Source organism: Mesocricetus auratus, unplaced genomic scaffold (assembly GCF_017639785.1).
Source record: "Mesocricetus auratus isolate SY011 unplaced genomic scaffold, BCM_Maur_2.0 Super-Scaffold_100676, whole genome shotgun sequence".
In the NCBI taxonomy this organism is placed as follows: domain Eukaryota; kingdom Metazoa; phylum Chordata; class Mammalia; order Rodentia; family Cricetidae; genus Mesocricetus; species Mesocricetus auratus.
Window position 1 is genome coordinate 106,341,751 of NW_024429266.1, and position 22,233 is coordinate 106,363,983.

Here is a 22,233-nt window from a genome sequence, read left to right on the forward strand (position 1 = left end):
TTGGGGTAGAAGCACTTTACTGCAGTGTGGGGAGAAGGAGGCTTTAAATTATTCACTTAAATAAAAGTGAGGAGGGGCAGGAGGAGGGGAGCCCCAGCCCCCTCCCCGGTCCCCTACCCATAAGTCCCACTGCTCTGCCTCTGAACAGCAGCTACACTGGCATGGGCATCTCGTTGTACTCATCCACGCCTTCACGTTCATCAAACACTGGCTCCGCCTCATTAGCATCCAGCTGTGAGAGAGATGGAAGGGTTGGCCTTTACAGAATCATGGAACAGAGGAGTTTGTTGGGGGGCAGAGGAGAGGAGCAGGGGTGCTTACACATTTCATTTCTCGCTCGGTGAAGATGCGGGTAAGTACCACCATTCGCAGTGGCACTGTGAGGATGAGGATGAAGGGGAAGGCCAGGGAGGCGGCTGTGGACATAACTGCCCAGAGCAGGGCCAGGCAGAGCAACTGCAAGGCGGTGAACAGGTGCATCCGCATGGTCCGAACCTGGGACAGAGATGAGGTGGCCTAGACATACATCCCAGCTAGCCAGAAGGACACGGACTTTCCTTCCTCTCCCCTGGGAGATGAACTACCATGGGGGATTTCTAGAGCTCCTCTGTACAAGGAGGAGGCAAATGGTCTGGCTAAGATGGGGTTCTGCACCCCTTCAGTGCAGGAACTTACTGTTTTGTTTTCAAGACAGGGTTTCTCTGTGTAGCTTTGGAGGCTGCCCCAGAACTCACCCTGTAGACCAGGCTGGCCTCAAACTCATAGAGATCCTCCTGCCTCTGCCTCCCGAGTGCTGGAATTTTATAAAGGCTTGCGCCACCACCGCCCGGCTAGGAACTTACTTTCTTGACATAGGTAACATCTGGGTGGTGTTTGGGTGGCATGAGTAGCAGGTGCAACCGCTCGTAGAATTGGATCCCATTAAGGGAAGTTACTCCCATGTATAAGAAAATGCCAAAGAGTACGGCCAGGGGGATTTGTCGCAGTAGGTCTCCAATGACCATGGAGAGGCCTGGGAAAGAATAGGAAACAGTTGGTTCCCTCCAATGAACCCGGGGACCTACAGGGATGGTAAGGTTCAGAGTAAGGACAGCATACCCACAAGTAGGGCCACCAGCAGCCCTGTCACACGCTGCTCCTTGACTTCTTGAATCTTGGGTTTGTCCCCAGGGGCCACAGCCTTGCTCATGACAGTGAGTGCGTTGGCATGAGTGACAGAGCGGACAGTGGCAGCAGCCAGCCAAGGAAGGCCAAAGAGGGCACAGATGCCACCCATGGCTACAATGAGCAGCAGGTCCAGGTGGAAACCAGAGCCTTTCTGCAGCATCCGCTCTTTCTTGGAGATGATCAGCCTGGGAGAGGACAGGCACTATGAACCCTAGGGTACCCACAACATGGGAGATCATCATTCCAGCATGTCTCAACTGCTTCCGGTGATCTCTGTCCATCCCACTGGGACTTGGCCTCCATCACAGAACTGAACATGTGTCCTTAGCCTGTATCTTTCAGGATTCTTCCTGGCAAACCCTGCTATGTACCCTGTCCCACCCCAGCTAACATCAGTGACATGTTATTGCCTGTGGAAGAAGCTGGTTGGGCTGGCATTCAGGGTCCCCTGAGGTCATTGTCCCATGGTGACAGATCCTATACTGTATCCTGAGCTGGCTAGGGACTCTAGCCCCTTAGCTAGGATGGCTCACGTGGTGATCTGTGTCTCCATGAAGATGAGGATGAACACCAGGACAGCAGGCAGCAGGCTGGCCACCATCATCCACACAGGGAAGGGGCTCTTTTCTCCAAGGGGATTTATGACCCAGCCCCGCTTATCTGGCGCTGTCACGGAGAATCCACTGGGCACACTCAGCTTCTGCAAGGTAGAGGCAGTGTGCTGTTACACAGAGGGGACTAAGTGGACACCAGAACCCAAGGTGGTGGGGACAGCCCAGGGCCAGCAGCACCTTCCTGCTGCCACTTGTGCAATGCCTTACCTGGGTATAGGTGTCCTCGATACTATAGTCCACAAGCACCATGATGAGGATTGCGATAGGCACTCCAAAGTCCCCAATTACCCGCCGGATCTAAGAGGGCAAGAACCATGCTCAGAACCCTCCTATCCCACACAAAACCCCCATACTTCCAATTATCCCATTCCTATCCTCAGCTACTCTAGTCTGCAAGCCTACATACCCGGCCAGGGAAGAACCGGCTGTTCTTGAATTTACGTAGAAAGAAGGCGATGAAGAAAGTGCCAGCCATCAGCACCAGTGACAGCAAGGCTGTGTTGGGCTGGCCCCGGAGCCTCTGCTGCTCAGACTGCAGGATTGTGCTGCTGTTGTCTGACACCAGCTCACTTGCTGCCCAAGTCACATTGCCACTGCCACTGTCTGCCTCTGAGTCGTTGGAGACTGAGCAGCCATGGAGGGGATGTTCCTGGAAGATCTGGGGAGGTGCCAGAAAGGATTATGGGCTGAACTGGGGCCAGGCTGGATGTTGGTGAGCTAGAGTGGGAGTTTAACAAAGGCCAGCCTGCCTTCTAGAAGCTTGCCTTACCAGGTTAAGAAAATTACTTAGTACTTGCTTCAGTAGCACAGATACTAAAATTGAGTACAGAGAAGATCAGAATGGCCCTGTGAAAGGAGGACATGTAACACTGCAATGTGCCGTGTTTAAAAAACCCAGTTAACACTAAGTCATTCAGTGTCTCAAAAAAGGTTACAGTCACAAATTTACATGCACAGGGTCTGACCACAGACATACAAAGTGTGAGATGTATGTATGGAAACTTTCACTGAATTCATTGGTGATTACTTTTGTGTGTTTGAGACAGGGTTTCTCTGTAACTTTTGGAGGCTGTCCTGGAACTTGCTCTACAGACCAGGCTGGCCTCAAACTCACAGGAATCCATCTGTCTCTGCCTCCAAGTGCTGGGATTAAAGACGTGAGCCACCACCTTCTGGCAATTTTTTTCCTTGGTTTTTTGAGATAGGGTTTCTCTGTGTAGGCCTGGCTGTCCTGGAACTTGCTCTGTACACCAGGCTGGCCTCAGACTCAGAAATCTGCCTGTCTTTGCCTCCCAGTGCTGGGATTAAAGGCGTGTGCCACCACAGCCTAGCCCCATTACTTTTTTCTTTAACTTTATTATATTTACTTAATGTGTGTATTTATGTATGCATGTATGTGTGCATGTATGTATATATGTAGGCATGCATGTGCTACTCACAGCACCCATGTGGAGATCAGTATGACTTTAGGGACTCAGTTCTCTTCTACTGTTAGATAGGTCCAAAGAATAAAACTCAAGTTATCAGGCTTAGTGGCAGGTAACTTCACCTACTGGGTCATCTTGTTGGCCCTTTACCAATATTTCTTCTTTCCTTTTTGAGACAGGATCTTACTATGTAGCCCTGGCTAGCCTGTAACTCACTCTGTAGACCAGACTGGTCTCAAACTCACAGAGATCCACCTGCCTCTGCCTCTAGCCCCAATATTTCTTTTTTTTTTTTTTTCTTTTTTTGGTTTTTACGAGACAGGGTTTCTCTGTATTGTTTTGGAGGCTGTCGGTCCAGCCTGGCCTCGAACTCACAGAGATCCGCCTGCCTTTACCTCCCGAGTGCTGGGATTAAAGGTGTGCGCCACCAACGCCTGGCCTTTTTTTTTTTTTTTTTTTTTAAAGAATTTGAAACTGAAAATGAGGTAAAAGAAAAAGATTTAGTTGAGACTAAAGAGTCCAGTTAAAGTTGGGCTCCGGGGGAGAGGAGCAGCCATGGACACAGAGACTCAAGGATAGTAACTCCTGACACTGTGTTGGATGTGCAGACTGTGTGTCACCTCTGGTGACACGTTTTTACATTCCTGATTCTAATGCACGTGTATGTTATCCTTGCTATTAAAAACATGTGCTTTTGAAAGGCTGATCTGTGTGTTCTGACGACAGGGATCATGGAAAGGCTGGGGACAGAGTGGGGAGCACACAGACTGCAGCTCTGCCACACTCCCAGTGACCTTCCTGCTCACCCAGCTCTTCCAACCCTCACGACTCCATGTCACTCTGTGCTCATGGACAGACTCCCAGGGGATGCCAGGGTTAGCCTGGCCTGTAGTCCAGAAGAAAGAACCAAGATACAAGACACAAAAACACACAAGATGACGAAAGCAAGGAAGGAACCCTGCAATAGGACTCAATGGGTAAAGGCACTTGATGCCCAGCCTGACAATCCGAGCTCCACCAAAAGGTGAAAAAAGCGGGGTTGTCCTCTGACACAGCACACACACGACACATCATAAAGCTGAATTAGAACATTTCTCTCAAGACAGGACGCCCAGGCCCTCTGTAGCCCACACATGCCCACCTTAATCAGCTTGTAGAAGGTCTCATAGATGAAGATGAGGGATATGAGGAAGGCAAAGATCTCCTGGGTGAATCGGGAGACGAAGCGGACCAGGAAGCTCCCCTCCAGAGCCACCATGAGCAGAGCCAGGAACACCAGCCAGAAGCCAATCCACACTCGGCCCACCAAGTACTCCAACTGGTTGCTGCTGCAGAACTGAACGGGGAAGGTGGGGAGCCCTTAGGGGTGATGGGAACCATGTCCAGGAAGGGCAGTGGAGTGGGACAGAGAGCTCTTACCGAGAAGAAGGCCTCCTCAAAGACCAACAGGGGCCCAGAGAAGCCAATCACCAGCAACGGCTGAGCCCCCAGCAGGCAGAAGATCACACCCTGGAGCGCTGTGGACATGATCAGCTCTGATACTCCTATCAGGTCTTGTGTCTTCTCTCCTGGAGGGGGAAAGGAGCAAGTTTAGTACCTGGTGGCCAGGCCCTATGCATCCCTGCTACCCCCACTGCAGCCTCTCCTTACCCAGTAGCCCCCCAAAAGTGATGGCAGGAGACAGAGCAGCAAAGTAGATGAAGATGACAGCAGCCAGGCACTGGGGGTCAAGTGCATCACGGAAGTCACTCAGGTAGTGGGGGTATCGGCGCCGCATGTCACGAATCAGCCCCCCAAAGGGCCGGCCCGTCCTCCGAAGGGGGTCATCTTCAGCTGCACCTGCCACCTCTACCATCTGCAGGAGCGCTGCAACCCAGGCCTCCGTCAGGGTGCCTGTGGTGCCCCCCTACCCACCCCATCAGGCCTCTTCCATGAACACAGACCAACGTAGCTGGCCTCCTGTCAGGTCCCTACAAGCCTTCTATGCCCTTGGGCTTCGTCCTTAAGGTAGCATCACCTAGCCCGGGCCTACATGGGCGTACCCTTATCTTGGGCAGACTTGGGCTCTAGCCCAGCCCCAGGGGGCAGCAGGCGGCCCTGCTCCTCTCTCTTCTTTAGCATCTGGCGTTGGAAATGGGCAACGGAACGCAGCAGCTCCTCGCCCTGCACTTCTGAAGGTGGGAGCACCACACTGCAGTCCAGGAAGGCATTGATAGCTGTCAGCAAGTCGTCCCGTTCATCTGCCAGGTAAGCTGCCTCGTGGAATTGCTGCCCAAGCAGACAGGAATAAGGGAGTATACTTGGAGGGGGCCATAGGCTGGGAACGGGGATGCACAAGGTTAGTGACCGAGGCAGGGTCGCACAGGGTCAGATGCAGAAGCTGACCTTGTCAGACATGAGGGTGGAGATGGAGCGGCCAATCTCATGGTAGTCCATGTTGGCACTGCTGGGCCCCAGTAGCAGGAAGAGGAAACGAACGGGTACAGGCACCTCCAGTACTGCATCCAGCTCCACAGCCTCCCGCAGACGCACAAAGGCCATGGTGGGGCGAGAAAGGAACTCCACACAGCCTAGGGATATGAGCCACCATGGGCAAGAGTGGGTGGCAGGACCCTGTAGTCTGAGTCCAGGATGGCCCAGCCTCTAAGGACTCCTAGCTTCCCCACATACCCACGAGCACCACTGTAGCCTCGGCATTTTCAGGGATCTTCTCCAGCAGCTTCAGCTCATGCTTGGACTTGGAGCGGGTAATACCTGCAGGTGGGGCTGGGGGTGGCAGCTCGCGCTGGGGGTTGGGGTGGGAGGAACAGGACAGAGCTCAGTGCAGGCAGCACCCCCACATGCCCTAGCAGCACTGGGCTTGCTCACACCCGACTGCCAGCCCCTAGGCAGGGTCCCCCCTTCACCTCTCTATCCACTTCCAGTCGGGTCTCAGGAACACCGCCAATGAGAGGCTCGGTGACATGAGGGTCACTCTCCGTCCCCTGGGCATGGTGATGCCCCAGCAGGGAGCCTAGAGAACCCGCTGAGATGTTTCGGGGGAAGGAGAACTCTTTCTCATCACTTGGGTGGCTAGTGGGACAGAGAGCAGTGAGGGTCAGGAAAGGCGACAGTGAGGAGGACCAGGGAGGCAGGATGTGACTGGGTCCTGCTGCCCTGAAGGCCATACCTGTGCTTCAGCAGAAGGGCTCGTAGCACATTGGCTCTATCCTCTGCCTTGATCTGGTCAGAGATGACCATCTGCTCTACCACTTGGTGGGCTACCCCAGGCAGGGTCTGCTGATCGAGGTCCAAGAGCACAGCTCCTGCAGTAAGGTGGCAGGGAGAGTTTGTCACCCAGAACCAGTAACAACAGTGGGGAGCAGACGGGAGGGAGAAGGGGCATGTTGGGGCAGCCAGGTAACGTGGGCCGGTTCTGCCCCTGAAGCCCCTATCACTTTGCCTTTCTCACCTTCCTTGTCCCTTCCCTGGAATACTCTAGAAGGCTAATAGAAGCTACCAAGATTGAGTGATCCAAGCAGCACCCAGCGTGGGTTGCCCAGGGCACCCACTGCACCTATGTCCGCTTTGCTGATAGAAACGCACAGTGCTGCCTCCTCGTGATGCTCCTGGGGTCCTAGCTCTCCCTCGTGTTCCAGCTGGTCTGTGGCCTGGTTCACATGGCAACCCTGGGGTCAACTGAAAGTTCCCAGACTTCCCCCTTCACTTCTGCAAGCCCAGTGGGTACTTGCTGATAGTTCAAAAACATATAGAAATGAAACTCTCTTCAAAAGCTACCAGGCCACTTATCTGGCAAGGTCAACTTTCTAGAACAAAGAACTAAGGAATAAACAGACTCAAATGCTCCTAAGCAGCCAAAACAGCCTAAGAGATAAAGCTCTCCCTCTGGCGTTTTACCCAAAGCCCAGAAACCTCACTTGCAGCCTATTTGTTCTTTGTTTGGAAACAATTCCAACAGCAGAGTTCTCTGCCCTCAGCTGCTTAGAAACAGCCTTTCAAAGAACAACTGGGAGTGATTACCCAACAGGAAGGAGGAAGCAAGTTCACTGAGGCTGTGCCTGTGGTTATTCAATGAAGTTTAGACAGCCTGGCAGGTTAGGTAATATTCCCAGATCCTCTAAGATGTTAAGAAGGGAGCTGGGTGTGGTGGCACATGCTGGTAATTCCAGCACTCAGGAGGCAGAGGACGGAGGATAAGAAGTTCAAGGCCAGTACCAGCTACGTATTAAGTATAAGGTTAGCCTGGGTTACTTGAGACATCTAAAACAAAACACTCTAACAAGGCATGTGAGGAATTTCAGACATTTTCATCAAAATGCTTTCAAGTCATTTTTAGCTTCAGTTATGGAGATAGAAGGAAAGGGTCCCTGTAGCAGGAGAATGGACTTGTACCATGGGCCAGTGTTCTGCGGAGCTCCAGCAGGCTCCGGAAGGACAGGGAGGCCACGTGAGGCTTCCCCCAGCGCTCAGTCTCCTCCTCCACATCCTCCTCAAATTTTATCCATCGGGCTGTCTCCCGCCACTGAGGCTCCTGGTTTTTGTCCAATAGCAACTCATTCAGTTCCACAAACACCTTGGGATGAGATGAGAAAATGCTTCAGGAAACAGAGCCAGAGGATGCTGGGATCCACCTCAGGAGAAGCAGCATCAGAAGGGGTACATGACCATGGTGGATGGTGCACAGGCATGTGTGACTGACTAATCCCTCATCTGTAAAATGCCTATGATGACCACCTCCACAGCAGTTAGAGAACTGAGTCAGGATTCATACAGCCAAGTGGAGTCACCATGCAAGGAAGTCATGGCCCTCTGGAGACCAACGGGGAACTGATAAAACTAACAGCAACTGACTTGTGGATTGTTTCTGTAATCCTAGCCTCAGGATGCTGAGAATGCTGCCTGAAGGTGGAGGCTAGCCTGGGCTCCGTAGTGAATTCCAAGCCAGGCTAGACTACAAAATGAGACCCCATCTTTCAAAAATGACAGGGCATGGTCACCTCTATAGGACACTGCCAGGGAGGTAGCAGGAAATGAGTTGCTGAGGGTGGGAACCCTCTCTAGCTGGGCAGTGGCCATCTGGGTGCTGTGGGTGCAGTGTGTCCCTGGACTGGACACTTGGCACAAGTGCAATTTACTATAGTGCTATTATATCTCAATAAAAACATTTAAACACACACTATGTCAAAGTTCAGAGCACTGCAGTCTAAGATGGGCAGTGTCCCTAAATAACACAGTAACCTTGCTCAAGGAACAGACTGGGTTATGGGCTGATACCACCTGTGCTGTCACCTTCACCAGCTGTTGGGAGGGTCAACTGAGCAGGGAGGTTGGGCTTTGAAAATGAACTACTATATGCAGTAGCCTGAGGATTCTTCTGTTTCCCCGAGACCACTTACTACAGCCTGCCAGCAGATGGCCATGATGCACACTGCACTGAAGGCTCACCTGACCCATACGGACATGACACCACACTGCCCTAAGGATGCAGTGGGCAGCCTTCCCCACCAGAGGCAGCTCTGGGCGCTGTGTCACTACTGGTGGAAGGGGAGGTGACAGAAGACAAGAATCAGACAGCTGTACCTCGTGGGGCTTATGGGGGGCCCGTGGTCGTGCTCGAGGTGTGGGGCCAGGCTCTCGACCTTCCCGGGCAGCTTGTGTAGACCCTTTGGCATTCTTCCTCACTAAGTGTCGCCGTACCCCAGGAACATCCTCAAACCGGTGACCTGGGGACACGCAGAGGGCCAGGATCAGTTTGCTCCTTTTCTTACCCTCTGTCCCACCAACGAGACTGATTATAGGCCCCAGCAGCACTCACTTTTCATGAGGTCAAGGTCGGCTGTGGCCAGTGTCTGGGCCTCGCTCTCATCAGTAGGGACTCTGGGCAGTAGTGCCTGCTCCACCCCTGTCATGCTGCCAATTCGTCGTCTCTCCTGAAGGTTGTAACTTCGATGTCCAGGCTGGGCTTTGGTCAGGGGACGCCCTGCAGCACCGCCATCGTCACCTCCAGCTGTGCCACTGGCCACTGCTACCATCTCCTCTACCAGAGTTCTGCAGAAAGAACAGCCATGAGCCCAAAACGCCAGCCTCCTTTCCTAGGCAGAAAGCCGCATGTACCTCGGCTCTGCTCACTCCCACTCTTCAAGGTGGGCCTGGGAGAAGACCGAGGACTCCGAAAGCCAACAGCCAGCATCTGAAGCCCAGCTGTAGCCTTTTATGGCTGTGCAACCCCAGCAGTCACCCTAAGGCTCATCTGGACATAAGCCTTCCTCACAACACGGGCAAAGGCCAGCATTCCTTGGTGTTTTAGAAGGTGAAGTTTTGGGAAAATGACATTTATCAATATTAAGTCCCTTGCCCTTCCAACCTGGAAATGGGCTTTGAAATTGTAGCCAGGCACCTATGTTTATGAAGGAGTGAGCCTTGCTCTTCAGAGATACCAGGCCCTGCCCTACTCCTATTCTCTGTCAATGCCAGCCTCCACCCAGCCATGACCTCTCTATGCCACAGTCTTGCCTGCTTCTCCTTTCTCTCCTTAGTGCCAGCCTGGCACCCAGCGAGCCTTGTACTCATTCTCTAGGGGGCACCATGCCCTTTATTTCACATAGCAGGTCACGCTGCCTGGTACCCAGAAAACAACAGGTCTGTGATAGTCGTAACCTTGAGATTGTGTCCAAAGTCATTTCCTCTGGAAGCCTTCTCTGGCTAGTGCCCCCCTATCAACTACATGTACTGATTCTGCCTGAGCCAGGTCACTGAGGTAGTGATGTTCTGCTGCCTCTTCATGTGGCAGCATTCGCTTTCCAACTAGCTGTACTTGGCAGCTCCCAGGAACAAGAGGGGCTCCAGTAAGCACTGCATCATTGGTCCAGCACTCGAGCCAGCGCTGAGGATGCAGGCAGCTCAGATTGTTAAGCTACCCTGTAATCCTTATCAAGGCCAGTGAGTCCATTCTGCCGTGCCATCACCTCCCAAGCAGCTGGTGAGAGGCAGGCCTGGGATCTGAACCCTGGTCCAGTTAGTGCAGGACTCCTGCTTTCTTTCTTACCTCCTCCCTGCTCCAGCAAGGGGAATGCCTACTTGGGACACTGCTGAGTACAGTGTACTTACCCTGTCTGTGCCCCTTTGGTGGCTCGAGCAGGTACCTCCTGGTGGGGCATCTGTGTAGGGGGAGATGGGCTGGTCCTCTCTGCTTTCCGCTCTGTACTTTCATCTTCTTGGAGAAAGAACTGTGACAGGAACCCACATGGAAGGGTAAGGCGAGGCCAGGACCCGCAGATGGGGCGGTTCCCGGGGCGGAGGCAGCACTTACCTGCACTGCAGAAGGTGTAGAGGCAGGGGACAGCTGCTGTGCGGGAGCCCTGGGCCCTTCAGCTTCACCGGCTTCATCCTCATCTTCCTCCCCCTCCTCGATTGTGGGGGTCTCCCCAGTGGGAGAGGCCCCGGGGCGCCGCCGAGGCTTGCGTCCTGGGCCCTGGGGGGCTTTGCGGCGGCGGGCATCAGGAGGCAGGTGCGTGGACAGCGGGTGGTGGATATGGTGGGAGGACTGGCGGTGGTCTGTGGGGAGGAGGGAGGGCGTGGCAGTAGGCAGACACAGCACCCTCCTTCCCATCCTGCTCTCTCCCGCTGAGACCCTCCATTCTCTGTAGGAGAGTCTGAACCGAGCCCTCAGCCTCCCTTCCCTGTTTGCCTCCTCACATTCAAAGTCTTCCTCCCCATAGCTGCGGCCTGGCTCCTCTCCTCCACGGGATCCAGCCTCCTGAAGGATCTCCTCAAACCGTTCCACACCTAGGGTACGAAGTTCGTCTTCCTCCTGCTCAGGGAACCCAGGTGTTCCAGGGCCCAGGCTCTCTGGCTCTGGCTGTGGAGAGAACACAGGGTTCACTCGGAACTCTACCCGAAGGCCCTGACCTGCCCAGGGCTAGAGATCCAGTGACTCCAGCAACCTATCATCTCCAACGTACAAACTGAATCCCTATATGCAGCAACCCAACCCTTCCAACACAGGGACCTAATCCACATCCCCAGCAACTGTGATCTCCAATGCCAGAAACCCAGCTCCCCAGCAGCTTATCCCCCTAAAAAGAGCACAATAAATCCTGGGCAAGCCCACACTAGAAGACTCCACAGAATTCCTGGTCTAGCCCTTCTGCAACCAGGCAGAATGTGAATTTCCCTGTTACTGTGGCAGAAGAAATTCCTTTGGCCGGAGAACAATTGCTGAGCCTTAAAAGTAACTTCTGAAGGCATCTAAGCTTGCCTCAGAGTACTTCTGAGTCAAACCTGTCCCTGTCTGGGCAGGAATGCATGCTCCTGTGTGACTAGAAAGCCCCCATGTGCTTCACAGAAGCACACATGCCCACCTGGGCAGCACTGCCCTCCCCTCACAGCCAGCCAGTCGGCCCCGCCCCTCACCCCACCCCCACTCCCCCCCACCTGAGTCATCCTGCGGGAGAGCAGCAGCTGACAGCAGGGCCAGTACAGGCCAGAAATGCAGGAAAGCTCAGCCTGGCTGAAGGACCAGCAGCATTGGTCCAGCCCCCACCCACCCCACCCCCAGCAGGTCTCAGCTCCAGGCGCCACCACCAAATATTTGCTCAAGAGCTTCAGGACCTGAAGGGCATCAGGACCTCCAAAGGCCAGGGTATGCTACCCCTTCATGGCAGCGCCAGCTGCCACAGCCAGGAAGAGCCAGGGAGGAGGGCCAGTCTTGGGGAGACATGCAGGGGTGGAGGTGGGGGCAGAGAAAACATCCAAGGCAGGCACGGTTAAGGGACTGGAGAAGGAGGCTCTGCCCAGCCATCCCTGCAGCTCCAGCAGACTATCCCAAGCGCTCAACCCGGTCCCACCAGAAGCAGCTGGGCAGGAAGAAGCTGCAGCGAGTGAGGGAGCGGCTAGGGAGCAAGCGAGGCATCAGCTCCTGAGGAGCCTGTGGGGAAGGGGAGGGGGCCATCTCCCCAACCTGAGGCCGCAGGAGGAAGTCCATGGCGGCAAGGGTGAACCTAGAAGAAGGGGAGGCACCAGCCAGTGTCCCTTCCCAGTCACGTGTCCCAATGGGCTAAAGGGACCAATATAAAGCGGCTGAATTGTGCCACCGGAGTTAATCATTAGCCTTCTTAGGAAAATCAGAAGAAGGCCATGTGGGGTAGTGGCCACTTTGGGGAGGGGGGAAGGGGGCCTGGATGGCACGTGGGCCAGGGGCGGGGCCAGTCCCTGCAGGCAAGCTCCGACTAGAACTTTGGTGGACAGACCTTCTTGGGGGCCTATGCAGTTAGACCCAGTCAGAGAAGGCAACAGGGCTTACAATCCAGGGCCCTCAAACTCCTGTCCAATTGTGGCTAAACTGGCCTCAACTCCTCAAACAAATGGAGGCCCCCTGTCCCTCCCTTCCCCATTTCAGCGTCCCCATACACTCAGCAAAGCCTACATACAGAGGGCAATGCCTGTCAATCCAACACAGCCTCTTTTTCTGGAGCTTCTGCATCCCACCCCACTGCAGCTTTGGTCCACTCACCTGCAGGCAGTGCTTACCGTGTGCAAAGGATCTGCGCCCGAGGCAGGGCGCCTGGGGGCGCTGCTCATGGCCAAATCTTAGCCCTTTTCGCTGTCGCTTCGGCTTTCAGGGCAACAAGGCGGAGGCATAACCTGCGTGGGGAAAAGGGCTAGTCACCATCGGTGAGGCGTGGGCCAGCCCCTAGCCCAGCTCACTGAAGGAGCGGTGCCTCAGCTGTCTGCCACTCCGCAGTCTCCCACCATACAAGACCCTTCTAGACTACGAAGAGCCTCACAGTGGCCCTGAGAGAGGCGGGAACGAAGAGGAGAGTTACATATAGGAAGAGAGGACCACAGGGGTGGACTGCAGAAAAGGGGCCGGCACAAAGACAGCCAAGAAAACAGGCAGAAAGGGAAGAAGTGACCAAAATGAGGCAGGAAGCGTCAAGGCCCAGCCCTGGGAAGAGAGAAGTGGGAGGGAGGGAATGATAAAGAGAGAAGGGTCAGGAGTGAAGGGCCAGGAACCAGGGGCCCCTGAGGTGAGCCTGAGACCAGAAAGGGGTGTGGTAGGGAGTGAGACACCCCACAGAGCAAGAGGGGTGTGGAGGCCAGGGTGGCTGGCTTCCCAAACAGAAAAAAGAGACCAGAAAGAACTCTGGAGAGATCCCAAAAAGGAAGCAGAGGGCCTCCGAGTGCGGAGGGTGTGCTCCCACAAGGCAGGCAGGGCGGTAGTGCTGGCAGCCCCAGACGCAGGGCAGAAGCAGGCTCCCGTCCACTCACTCAGTAGGAGGAATGAAGGAACTGGACAGTGAGACTTATAATGGGGGAGGGGCACGTGACATGTCAAGGGGGTGGGCACAGAAACCCTGAGGGGCAGTCTCTATCCCTCCCCTCCCTAGCCTTGGGCCAGGAAAATCTGAGTGACAGGGCAGCCCTCCTGACAGTGACTGTAGGGTGTGATTGGGGGTGGAGGGAACCCAACCAGTGCAAACTGGGATGCCCATTCCTAGTGAGGGCACCACCCAAGGCTCTCCTAAGCTGCTGGGGAGTTGGGGTTGTCTGACTTTCGGCTACTCTGGCAGTGAGGTTAGTATAGAGTCAAAAAATAGAGGTCTGGGGGGGATCAGCCCAGGGTGGGGAGTCTGGGCTGCACATTCCTGGCAAGAACTCCAACTCAGCTGACTGATCTTTCCACCTCCCCCACCCCAGTCGGCCTTCAGCCGGGGCCCCCGGTGTGGGGGAGAGGTGCCAGGGAGAGGACCTGGTCTAGGAGAGGCATAGGGAATCTCTCCTCAGCACCTGCAGGTGCTCACTCCCACCTCCAGGCTTTGCCCTCAAAAGTGCTCCTCCACCAAGCCCTCCTCCCTTCACCCATGAGCCCCTCCCCCTCCCCCGCTGTAGTAGAATACAAAGCAGCCTCTGTCCAGAGCATCGGTGCCGATAATCCTAGTGGGGGCACATTCCCCGGACTAGCCCCGACGGGCCCGAAGGATTAGCATCTCTCCCCCAGCCCAAGGGATTAGCACTCCGGACCCCCACTTGGGCATTAACCATTCCCCGAGTGAATTTGTACATTCCACAGCTCTTGGCTGTGGGGCTGGTAGGGGCGGAGAGTTTGATAAAGTGGACCCAGATTTGAGGCAGCACTACCTCCACACCCAGCAAGGCGCTCCCTACCCAGAGAAGGCAGCCCCCTGCGGGGGGGGGGGTGGGATCAAACTTCAGGCTCTTCTCTCCCTTCTTCACCCAGTTGCTCCCCCTTCTGTCTGACCTCTAGTCCTGACCCGACCCGTGAACCCCCTTTCAGAGCTCCGCCTTCCAATCCCGAGATCCGGGGTGTTGAGGTCCCGGGCAACCCCAAACTGGCAAGTTTCGGCGGCAGAGGGTCGTCTGGAGCCCGCCGTGGAGTGGGAGAGCAGGCTGAAGGCAGTAGCTCCCTGAGACTACCCCCTCCTGGTGGCAGGGGGGCGCGGCACCCTGGCTTTAAGTGACTCTTTAGAGGCGGACCCCGGAATCTCGCTTCGGAGCGGTACTCCCACTCACCTCCCCATCCTTCTCCCTGAGACCTCGCTCCCTGCGCCCCAGTCCCCGCCCTTTCCTCCACTTCCACTCCCTCGGCGCTCGAGTCTCAAGTCCCCCCCCCTCGCGGCCCTCCCCCTCCCCCACCTATCTGCTTACCCGCTAGCTCTGGATTTCGTGTCCCAGGGGTCTCCGGGTCTCCCCTGATCCTCCGGAACCCTCGCGCGCTCCCGACGACTTCCCGGTGCCCACCCCGGGGCGCGCCCCCGCCGGTCCCAACTTCTCCCAACTCAACTTTCCCCCGCGCCGCGGGCAGGCCAGCCTCCAGCGTGCGCGCCCCCCGCAGAGCGCCGTGCGCGGCCCCGGCGCGGCTGCCCGAGAGGCGGAGGAGAGCCGGCGCCGAGACTCCGAGGCGGGAGCGCGCTCCCAGGCACTGCCCGACCCCGCCGGCGCGGCACCCGGGCCGTCCCTGCCCCCTCCCCCCGACGCCCGGCCAGGCTCCGGGGCCGTCCTCTTTTTGGCTCTAGTGAGCCGTCTCTGGGAGGAAGGGAGTCAGCTTCACGTTGGGAACCGAGGGAGTGGAGTACGGCCAGGAAATGGAGGCTCAGGGACTTGAACTACAGATTGTCTGCGTTAAGGCTCTTGCAGGGCTCCCGCCCGAGTAACCCCACGGCCTCCAAGAAAGCCCTGGTGTCTGCCTGAGAGAAAGCATGGCCCAGGAATGCGGGGGGGGGGGTAGTGACGCTAGAGTTGGGTGACCCTGACCCTGAACCGATGGAAGACAGGACAACTTGCTGAGGACTCCTCACTTTCGCTAGAACTGCCTCCGCGCTGAGTGCAAGGAACCCTATTCGTGGTCGGCACTTCTAGTTTAAAGACTTTGCGTGTCACCCTGTTTCCTCAACTAAGTCGTCAGTTATTTCAGACACAGAGTGCACTTGGTGCGTCCTTCAGTCGGCCACATGGGCGAATCACAATATCGTTTACGCAAAAAACACTCAGATTTAGGTAAGTTAATTAACAAATAGCGCTACTCTGGTTCCGGCGCTGAGGAATGCTGTTTGGGGCCGTTCTCGCCCGGTTCACAGCCCTCAAGAATGCAATCATGAGACAATTAGAGAGCAGTGCAAGAAAATCTATAATCAACTCCTTTGCGGGGTGAGGTAAAGGCTGCTTGCTCCGAGTGCAGCATCTGTCTGTGGTCTTGTCTGTTGAGGGGAGTAACTGACCTGCCAGTCCTCGTGGGCCACACCCCGGCTGACTCCAGTGGGCCTGCTCTGAAGACTGGGATCTGGGGGGCACCCAGGCTCCAGTCAGCTGGCCTCGGCATGTCAAAGTGGAGCCGCTGGAGTCCGGTGGCTTTCGAGACGATAAATTGGGCCCAGCAAAAAGAGGGGTCTCTGGCGTGTGTCCCTCCACTCAAATCCAGCCTCTAAAGGGGCACACCTGTCTCGATGCCCAGCCCTGTGGTCAGCTGGTCCCTGTGAGGTCATCAGCAGTAAGACATCGCTCAGAACCATTCCCCAATCAGTCCTGGGGTCCCCAGGTGGCCTAGGGAGAGGTGGAAACTAGTGCTGAAGCTGTCAGGAGGTCGCTGGCGACTCAATACGCCCCACCAGGTCAGAGCCGGGCCAACCGCGCCCGGGATCTAGGCCGGCAAACGCAAACTTCAGGCAGAGAGTACCCCACCCCCACCCTCGCTGTATTCTGGAACGCGTAGTCCCGGAGCGGCCCTTTTCTGGAAGGCAGTGAGCACAGAAAAGGAATAATAACAAGAGCGGGGCACACTGGGAGCCTCCGCGCCTTGGCGGAGACGCCCGAAAAGCGGACACGCGATGCTTCCTGGGAGTTGAAGTTTAAGGTTTGCCTCCGCGGTGGAAACGAGTCCCGGGAGTTGCTCGCTGCATAGAGTCGGAGAGCGGCCTGTTGGACTTTGTAGTCCTCGTACCCTCCGCTACGGGCATTCTTGGGAAACATGGCCACTCCGGAACTACAAGTCCCAGAAGCCTGTGCGTGGGGGAGTGGGTGGGCGGGGCTGGAGCTGTGGGTACCACCTCCTCTGCAACGCCGGGGCCGGGAGTCTTAGAACCGAGGGCCCTCAGGGGTCCCCGCGGCCGCTGCGATGCAGAAATACGAGAAACTGGAGAAGATTGGGGAAGGTAATGGAATCACGAGATGTTCCCGAAAGACCCTTTTCTGAAGACCCTGCTTGCAGTCCCAGCTCCCTTACCGTCAGCTATACCTGCAGGCTCCGACCTCAGCACTGGGCAAAAGCCCTGGTCGTTGAGTCCAACACTCGGTGCAGACACCAACCCTTCTCCCTGGGTTAGCATCTGCGGCAGACTCTTGCTCCTAGCTTTAGCAGTCTCTGTGGACCGTTTTTTCTAGCCGCGGCGCTTCCTGCATTTTTCACCACTAGCCTCAGCATCACTTGCAAACCTCACCTGGAACCCCTGCTTCAATTCACTGCAGAAACCCCAACCTTAACGTTTTTGCAGACCTTCACTGCTCTCCTAGATGATTGATTCCTCGCTGCTTCCCGACCCCCACCCCCACCCCGAGCTTATGGCAGATTCCCCCTAAAGCTGGAGCCTCGAGCTTTTTTTAGGCACCTCCACCTTGGCATACTCCATACCTAGCTTTCATCTGAAAACTTGCCCTTGCTCACTAAGATGTTGAGAAGGATCCTCTCCCTCACCCCCCGACCTTCCTCTAGGCACCTATGGAACTGTGTTCAAGGCCAAAAACCGGGAAACCCACGAGATTGTGGCTCTGAAGCGTGTCAGGCTGGATGATGACGATGAGGTAGGACTGAAGCATGGGGGAGGGGTATAAGGCCTATTTTGGGTGGGACGTGACTGCTGCCCCCCTTGCATATTGTAGGGTGTGCCAAGTTCAGCCCTCCGGGAGATCTGTCTACTCAAGGAACTCAAGCACAAAAACATTGTCAGGTGAGGTCTGTTGGAGAAGGCAGAGCCCGTTAGACCGGGCCGGTATTGGGATGCTAGAGGCCAACCTGGGGATCTGGCTGGGCCTTTCATTCTCTCTAGGCTTCACGATGTCCTGCATAGTGACAAGAAGCTGACGTTGGTTTTTGAGTTCTGTGATCAGGTGAAAGGGGCTGGGGGCAGGGGAGGTTGGTAATCATGGGAGGGTATAGGAGTCCAGACTGAAGTTGATCCCTGCTCTCTTCTCCATACCCTTATCTATTTAGGACCTGAAGAAATATTTTGACAGCTGCAATGGTGACCTGGACCCTGAGATTGTGAAGGTGAGGGGAGAAGCTTAGGTGTGCCTAGAGTGTCAGCACTCCTTGAGTAACAGGTTGAGCTCCTGGAGTACTAGAGAAAATCTGTCTCTGCCTTCCAAGGGCTGCTAGTCTTAATGAACATTTTTAATGTGGTCTCCTTTGACTTGCACAGTATCTGATTTCAGTGATGATCATATGCACTCGAGAGTTGAGACACATAGGAAATATCTCATGGATTCAAGAAATACCAGCCCTGCATAGTAGCAAATACTTCTAACTTTAGCACTCAGAAGTCTGAGGCAGGAGGATCTCAAGTTCAAAACCAGCCTGAACTACATAGCAGGGCTTTGCCTCAAACATCAGGGCAAAAACAAAACAAAAGGATTAGAGTGATGGCTCAGCAGTTAACACATATTAATCACTCTTGCAGGTGGTATGAGTTCAGTTCCCAGCACCCATATGAGGTGGCTCACAACCACTTGTAACTCCAGATCCAGGGGATCCAGGTCCCACTTTTGGCCTCCAAGGGCACTTGCACTCAAACACACATATACCCCTACACACATACATACATACTTTAAAAATTAAGTGAATCTTGAGAGGGAGACAGAGCGAGCGAGAGAGAGAAAGGCCAACAAAACAAATATTTCCTGTAGGTTTTGTGTTGTACCCATCCCTGTTCTAGGCCCAAGACCAAGTACCTTGGCCCAGGTTCCAGGGGAATCAGGTCCTGAGTAATACTATAGCTTTGTATTTGCGCTGATGGTCATGGTGTGTGTGCTAAGTTGCAGGCATGTAGGGGAGACCCACCAACCTCTGAGTCCAGAAAGGTATGAGGAGCAAGGAAAACTTAGTTACTGTTGTGCCTCTATTACCTAGTGCATGCAAAGCAGATTCTCAAAAGTAACTAGATGAGGGGCTGAAAAGCTAGTTCAATTGTTAAGAGCACTTGCTGCCCTTGCAGAGGACTCTGTTCCCAGGACTCATATTGGGTGGCTCACAACTACCTGTAACTTCAGTTCTGGGAGACCTTACCCCTTCTTTTGACTTCCACAGGAGCGCACACACACACACACACACACAGACACACTAAATTGCAGAGTGATTGGATAGACTTCTCGCCTTGCTGCAAGTCACATAGGCTATAGGACATAGTGGGTCTGACTCTTTCTTCCCTGCCTCTCCCCAGTCATTCCTCTTCCAGCTGCTGAAAGGCCTGGGATTCTGTCACAGCCGCAATGTGCTGCATAGGGACCTGAAGCCCCAGAACCTGCTCATAAACAGGGTATTTTTCTGGGAACAGGGAGTGAGAATGTGGGAGCTGGAGTCAGGGATGGGGAACATTGAAGGAGTAGGATGGGGAGAAGGAAGCTGTAGCCTGCCTTAAAAAGTATTCTCCATGTCCCCTTTGTGTTATCTCCCTTCAGAATGGGGAGTTGAAATTGGCTGATTTTGGCCTGGCTCGAGCCTTTGGTATCCCAGTCCGCTGTTACTCTGCTGAGGTGAGCCTGGGAAGTGGCATATGACATTGATGGGAGGGAGTCCCCCAGTGGCTTCTCTATAACACATCGTTTCTTCTGCTCTCTGAGCTGCCTCGTGGACCTCCTTCGAGCTCTCTAAGTGGGAGGGGGGTTCCCTGTGGGTGGGGTCTCCTCCAGGTGGTCACGCTGTGGTACCGTCCACCGGATGTCCTCTTTGGGGCCAAGCTGTACTCCACGTCCATCGACATGTGGTCAGCCGGCTGCATCTTTGCAGGTGACACATTGGGTTCTGCAGAGGCACCTTCTTTCCCAGTTGGGCTAATAAATAGGGTCTGGAGGATCTTTTGTGAGGGAAGGGAGAGGGGCTCTTGGGGCTGGGACTGGAAGGCACAGGGGCACCTTAGAATGATGGGTCCTTCATGTGCTCTGTTTCATCCATTTTCTTCTCAGAGTTGGCTAATGCGGGGCGGCCTCTCTTCCCTGGCAATGATGTGGATGACCAGCTGAAGAGAATTTTTCGATATCCTTCCAGTACCCTTAGCCCATTGTCCTTCACTTCTTTGTAGAAAGGGAGTGGGTGTAGAGCTCCAAGCAGGGGTGAGAACTAGCCATTGCTTGCCCTCCACAAAGTGGAGAGATGTAGCCTGTTGGTAAGGACGGCACACCTGATGAGGCAGTTGGCCTTGGGATAAAGGAGTAGGGGTTCTTGGAGAAAAATGACTGGTCTGTTTGGACCACAAGCATCAGAGGTTGGATTTTTCCTAGTCTACTGTAAACACCATAAAAATGAGGTTCGTCTCAGGCTGGGCTGGGGGACAGAGCAAGATGGTGTAAGAGTAGGGCAGGAGGGAGTGAGGAATCCTCCCCCTTGTTCCTGAGGTGTAGGTGCAACCCTCCCCACAAGTGACCCTTGACCACATGGGTACACTGCTAGGGACACCGACTGAGGAACAATGGCCCGCCATGACCAAGCTGCCAGACTATAAGGTGTGACTGGTATGGGAGGCCTTGGTTCACTAGAAGCCCCTTTTGTTTCCCCACTCTGTGCTCCGTACTTCTGGCCTGACTCTGCCTGGCCCTCCTCTGCAGCCCTACCCAATGTACCCAGCTACAACATCCTTGGTGAACGTCGTACCCAAGCTCAATGCCACAGGGAGAGACCTGTTGCAGGTAGGTGCCAGGGGGTAGAAGCAGCTGGGGGTATTTGCCTGCCCAGGATTAAAAACTGGGGATTGTGGTGCTTGCCCAGAGGGACAGAAAGATGGTGGACTGTCCTGGTCTGAGTTTGCCTCTGCCTTTCTTCCCGCCTGCAGAACCTACTGAAGTGTAACCCTGTGCAGCGCATCTCAGCAGAGGAGGCCTTGCAGCACCCCTACTTCTCTGACTTCTGTCCCCCATAAGCTCTCTGACCCCTGGTGGCCAGGCTGGGGCCTGGCCTATTTAAGCCTCCCTCCCAGAAGGGTGGAAAAGTGGGGTGTGGGATGCTGAGCACCAGCTGTGCTGGGCCCAGCCAGGGTAGAGTTACTCTGGCCCGTGGTTTTCACTCCCTCCATGGACTTTATTTAATTTCATAAATTGGCTCCTTTCCCACAGTCTGCTGATATGGTGGTGGGGTGGCTCTGAAGGGTGGCTGGGGACCCCTGCTCTGACTTACCACCCTCTGTGACCCTGCCTACAGCTTGTACAACGAGCTGCTCGCTGTCTGCTCTCTCTTTACATGTCCAGAGACTGGGGACAGGAGGCCATGATCTCCATCCTTTTGACTGTATCATGGCAGCTCTGTCTCCACACACAGGCTTATATACTCCTGCACACTTTTTCTGCCTAGAAGGGCCAGGTACAGTTTTGAGGTAGGGTGCTGCTGGGTTGAGTGCGCCCACGAGAATGAGGAGAATAGACCAGGCCTCTCTATGGGTATCTCCACATTCAGTTTAGAGCCTTCCATCTCTGTTTTCACGCTCAGAATTGTCTCTAGGGCAGGGAAGACCCAGAGCTGTGTGGATCTCTTTCGTAAGAATAAGAACAGCCCTTCCCAGTTCCTGTTTGCCAGTTCTCCCTTGGCTGGGGTACAGAAAAAGAAGGAAACGGCCGAGGCAGAGGTCCAGTGGTACCCTCTTGGCAGGAAGGGAAAGGCAGGGCTCTTTCCAGCCCACTGTCTCACCACGTGGCTGTCAGCTCCTGTGGAGAGGTTGGAAAGGTGGGAACTTTCCCATAGCATGACTTTTGGAGGCAGGACACAAACGTGTGCTCTTGCGCATGGACTAGACCCGCTAGTGTAACTTGCCACTTCCGCCTTCTTGCCGAGCTAGTTAGATCCTTGCTCTGGCTATACACTGTGGGTGCAGTGAATACCTACTGACCTGCCCTCTGTGGGCCAGCACACCTGAGCTCTGGGCGTGTCCACAGGAAGTAGGTCTTAGGTCTGGTGGTACAGGCCTGTATTCCCAGCTCCCAACAAGCCTGAGGCAGAAGAGCTACAAGGCCAGTGTGGGCGGCGGAGTACACGGTCAATCTGGACAATTTAGTGAGACTCTGTTTCTGAATAAACAAGATGCGAAAAGGACTGGGAAGCCAAATGTGATGTATGCCTGTAATCTCAACATTTGATAGGTGTGGACAGAAAGATTAGATCAAGATCATCCTTGGCTGCACAGTTCACCCCAACCTGAGTGTATGAGACCCTGCCTCAGATGAACAAAAGTGATGGGGTTGTACTTCTATGGGAGAACACTTTTACATAGCAGGAGTCCTCCAGACCCTGGGCTCAGCCCCCATTACTCGGGGAA

At 54.8% G+C, this 22,233-nt stretch overlaps 2 protein-coding genes across 5 annotated transcripts; one reads left to right on the forward strand and one right to left on the reverse strand.

The window, feature by feature from the left end:
- Positions 1-16,444, reverse strand: Slc4a2 (solute carrier family 4 member 2). Of its 4 annotated transcripts, none has more exons than XM_013126113.3 (23): positions 16,163-16,444; positions 12,737-12,850; positions 10,904-11,066; positions 10,518-10,762; positions 10,316-10,434; positions 9,024-9,256; positions 8,789-8,931; positions 7,601-7,781; positions 6,378-6,513; positions 6,115-6,280; positions 5,879-5,993; positions 5,594-5,778; positions 5,251-5,476; positions 4,859-5,074; positions 4,628-4,776; positions 4,350-4,544; positions 2,188-2,439; positions 1,989-2,078; positions 1,701-1,867; positions 1,099-1,352; positions 843-1,012; positions 322-495; positions 1-232 (listed from the first exon to the last, which is right to left on the reverse strand). In XM_013126113.3, exons 2-23 carry the CDS (start codon positions 12,785-12,787, stop codon positions 152-154), a joined length of 3,711 nt encoding a protein of 1,236 aa, XP_012981567.1. In that variant the 5' UTR covers positions 12,788-12,850; positions 16,163-16,444; the 3' UTR covers positions 1-151. The 4 variants fall into 4 exon arrangements, with proteins under 4 accessions (XP_012981567.1, XP_012981566.1, XP_005087303.1 ...); XM_013126112.3 differs by having other exon boundaries at positions 15,946-16,444; XM_005087246.4 differs by lacking the exon at positions 16,163-16,444 and adding an exon at positions 14,876-15,038.
- A 284-nt stretch (positions 16,445-16,728) lies between these two features.
- On the forward strand, positions 16,729-22,010 carry Cdk5 (cyclin dependent kinase 5). The gene is made up of 12 exons (XM_005087248.4): positions 16,729-16,875; positions 17,433-17,521; positions 17,600-17,667; positions 17,767-17,827; positions 17,931-17,987; positions 19,156-19,251; positions 19,394-19,468; positions 19,625-19,721; positions 19,898-19,967; positions 20,374-20,434; positions 20,537-20,617; positions 20,761-22,010. The coding sequence occupies exons 1-12, from the start codon at positions 16,839-16,841 to the stop codon at positions 20,845-20,847; spliced, it is 879 nt and encodes a 292-aa protein (XP_005087305.1). The 5' UTR covers positions 16,729-16,838; the 3' UTR covers positions 20,848-22,010.
- The last annotated feature ends 223 nt before the right edge of the window (positions 22,011-22,233 follow it).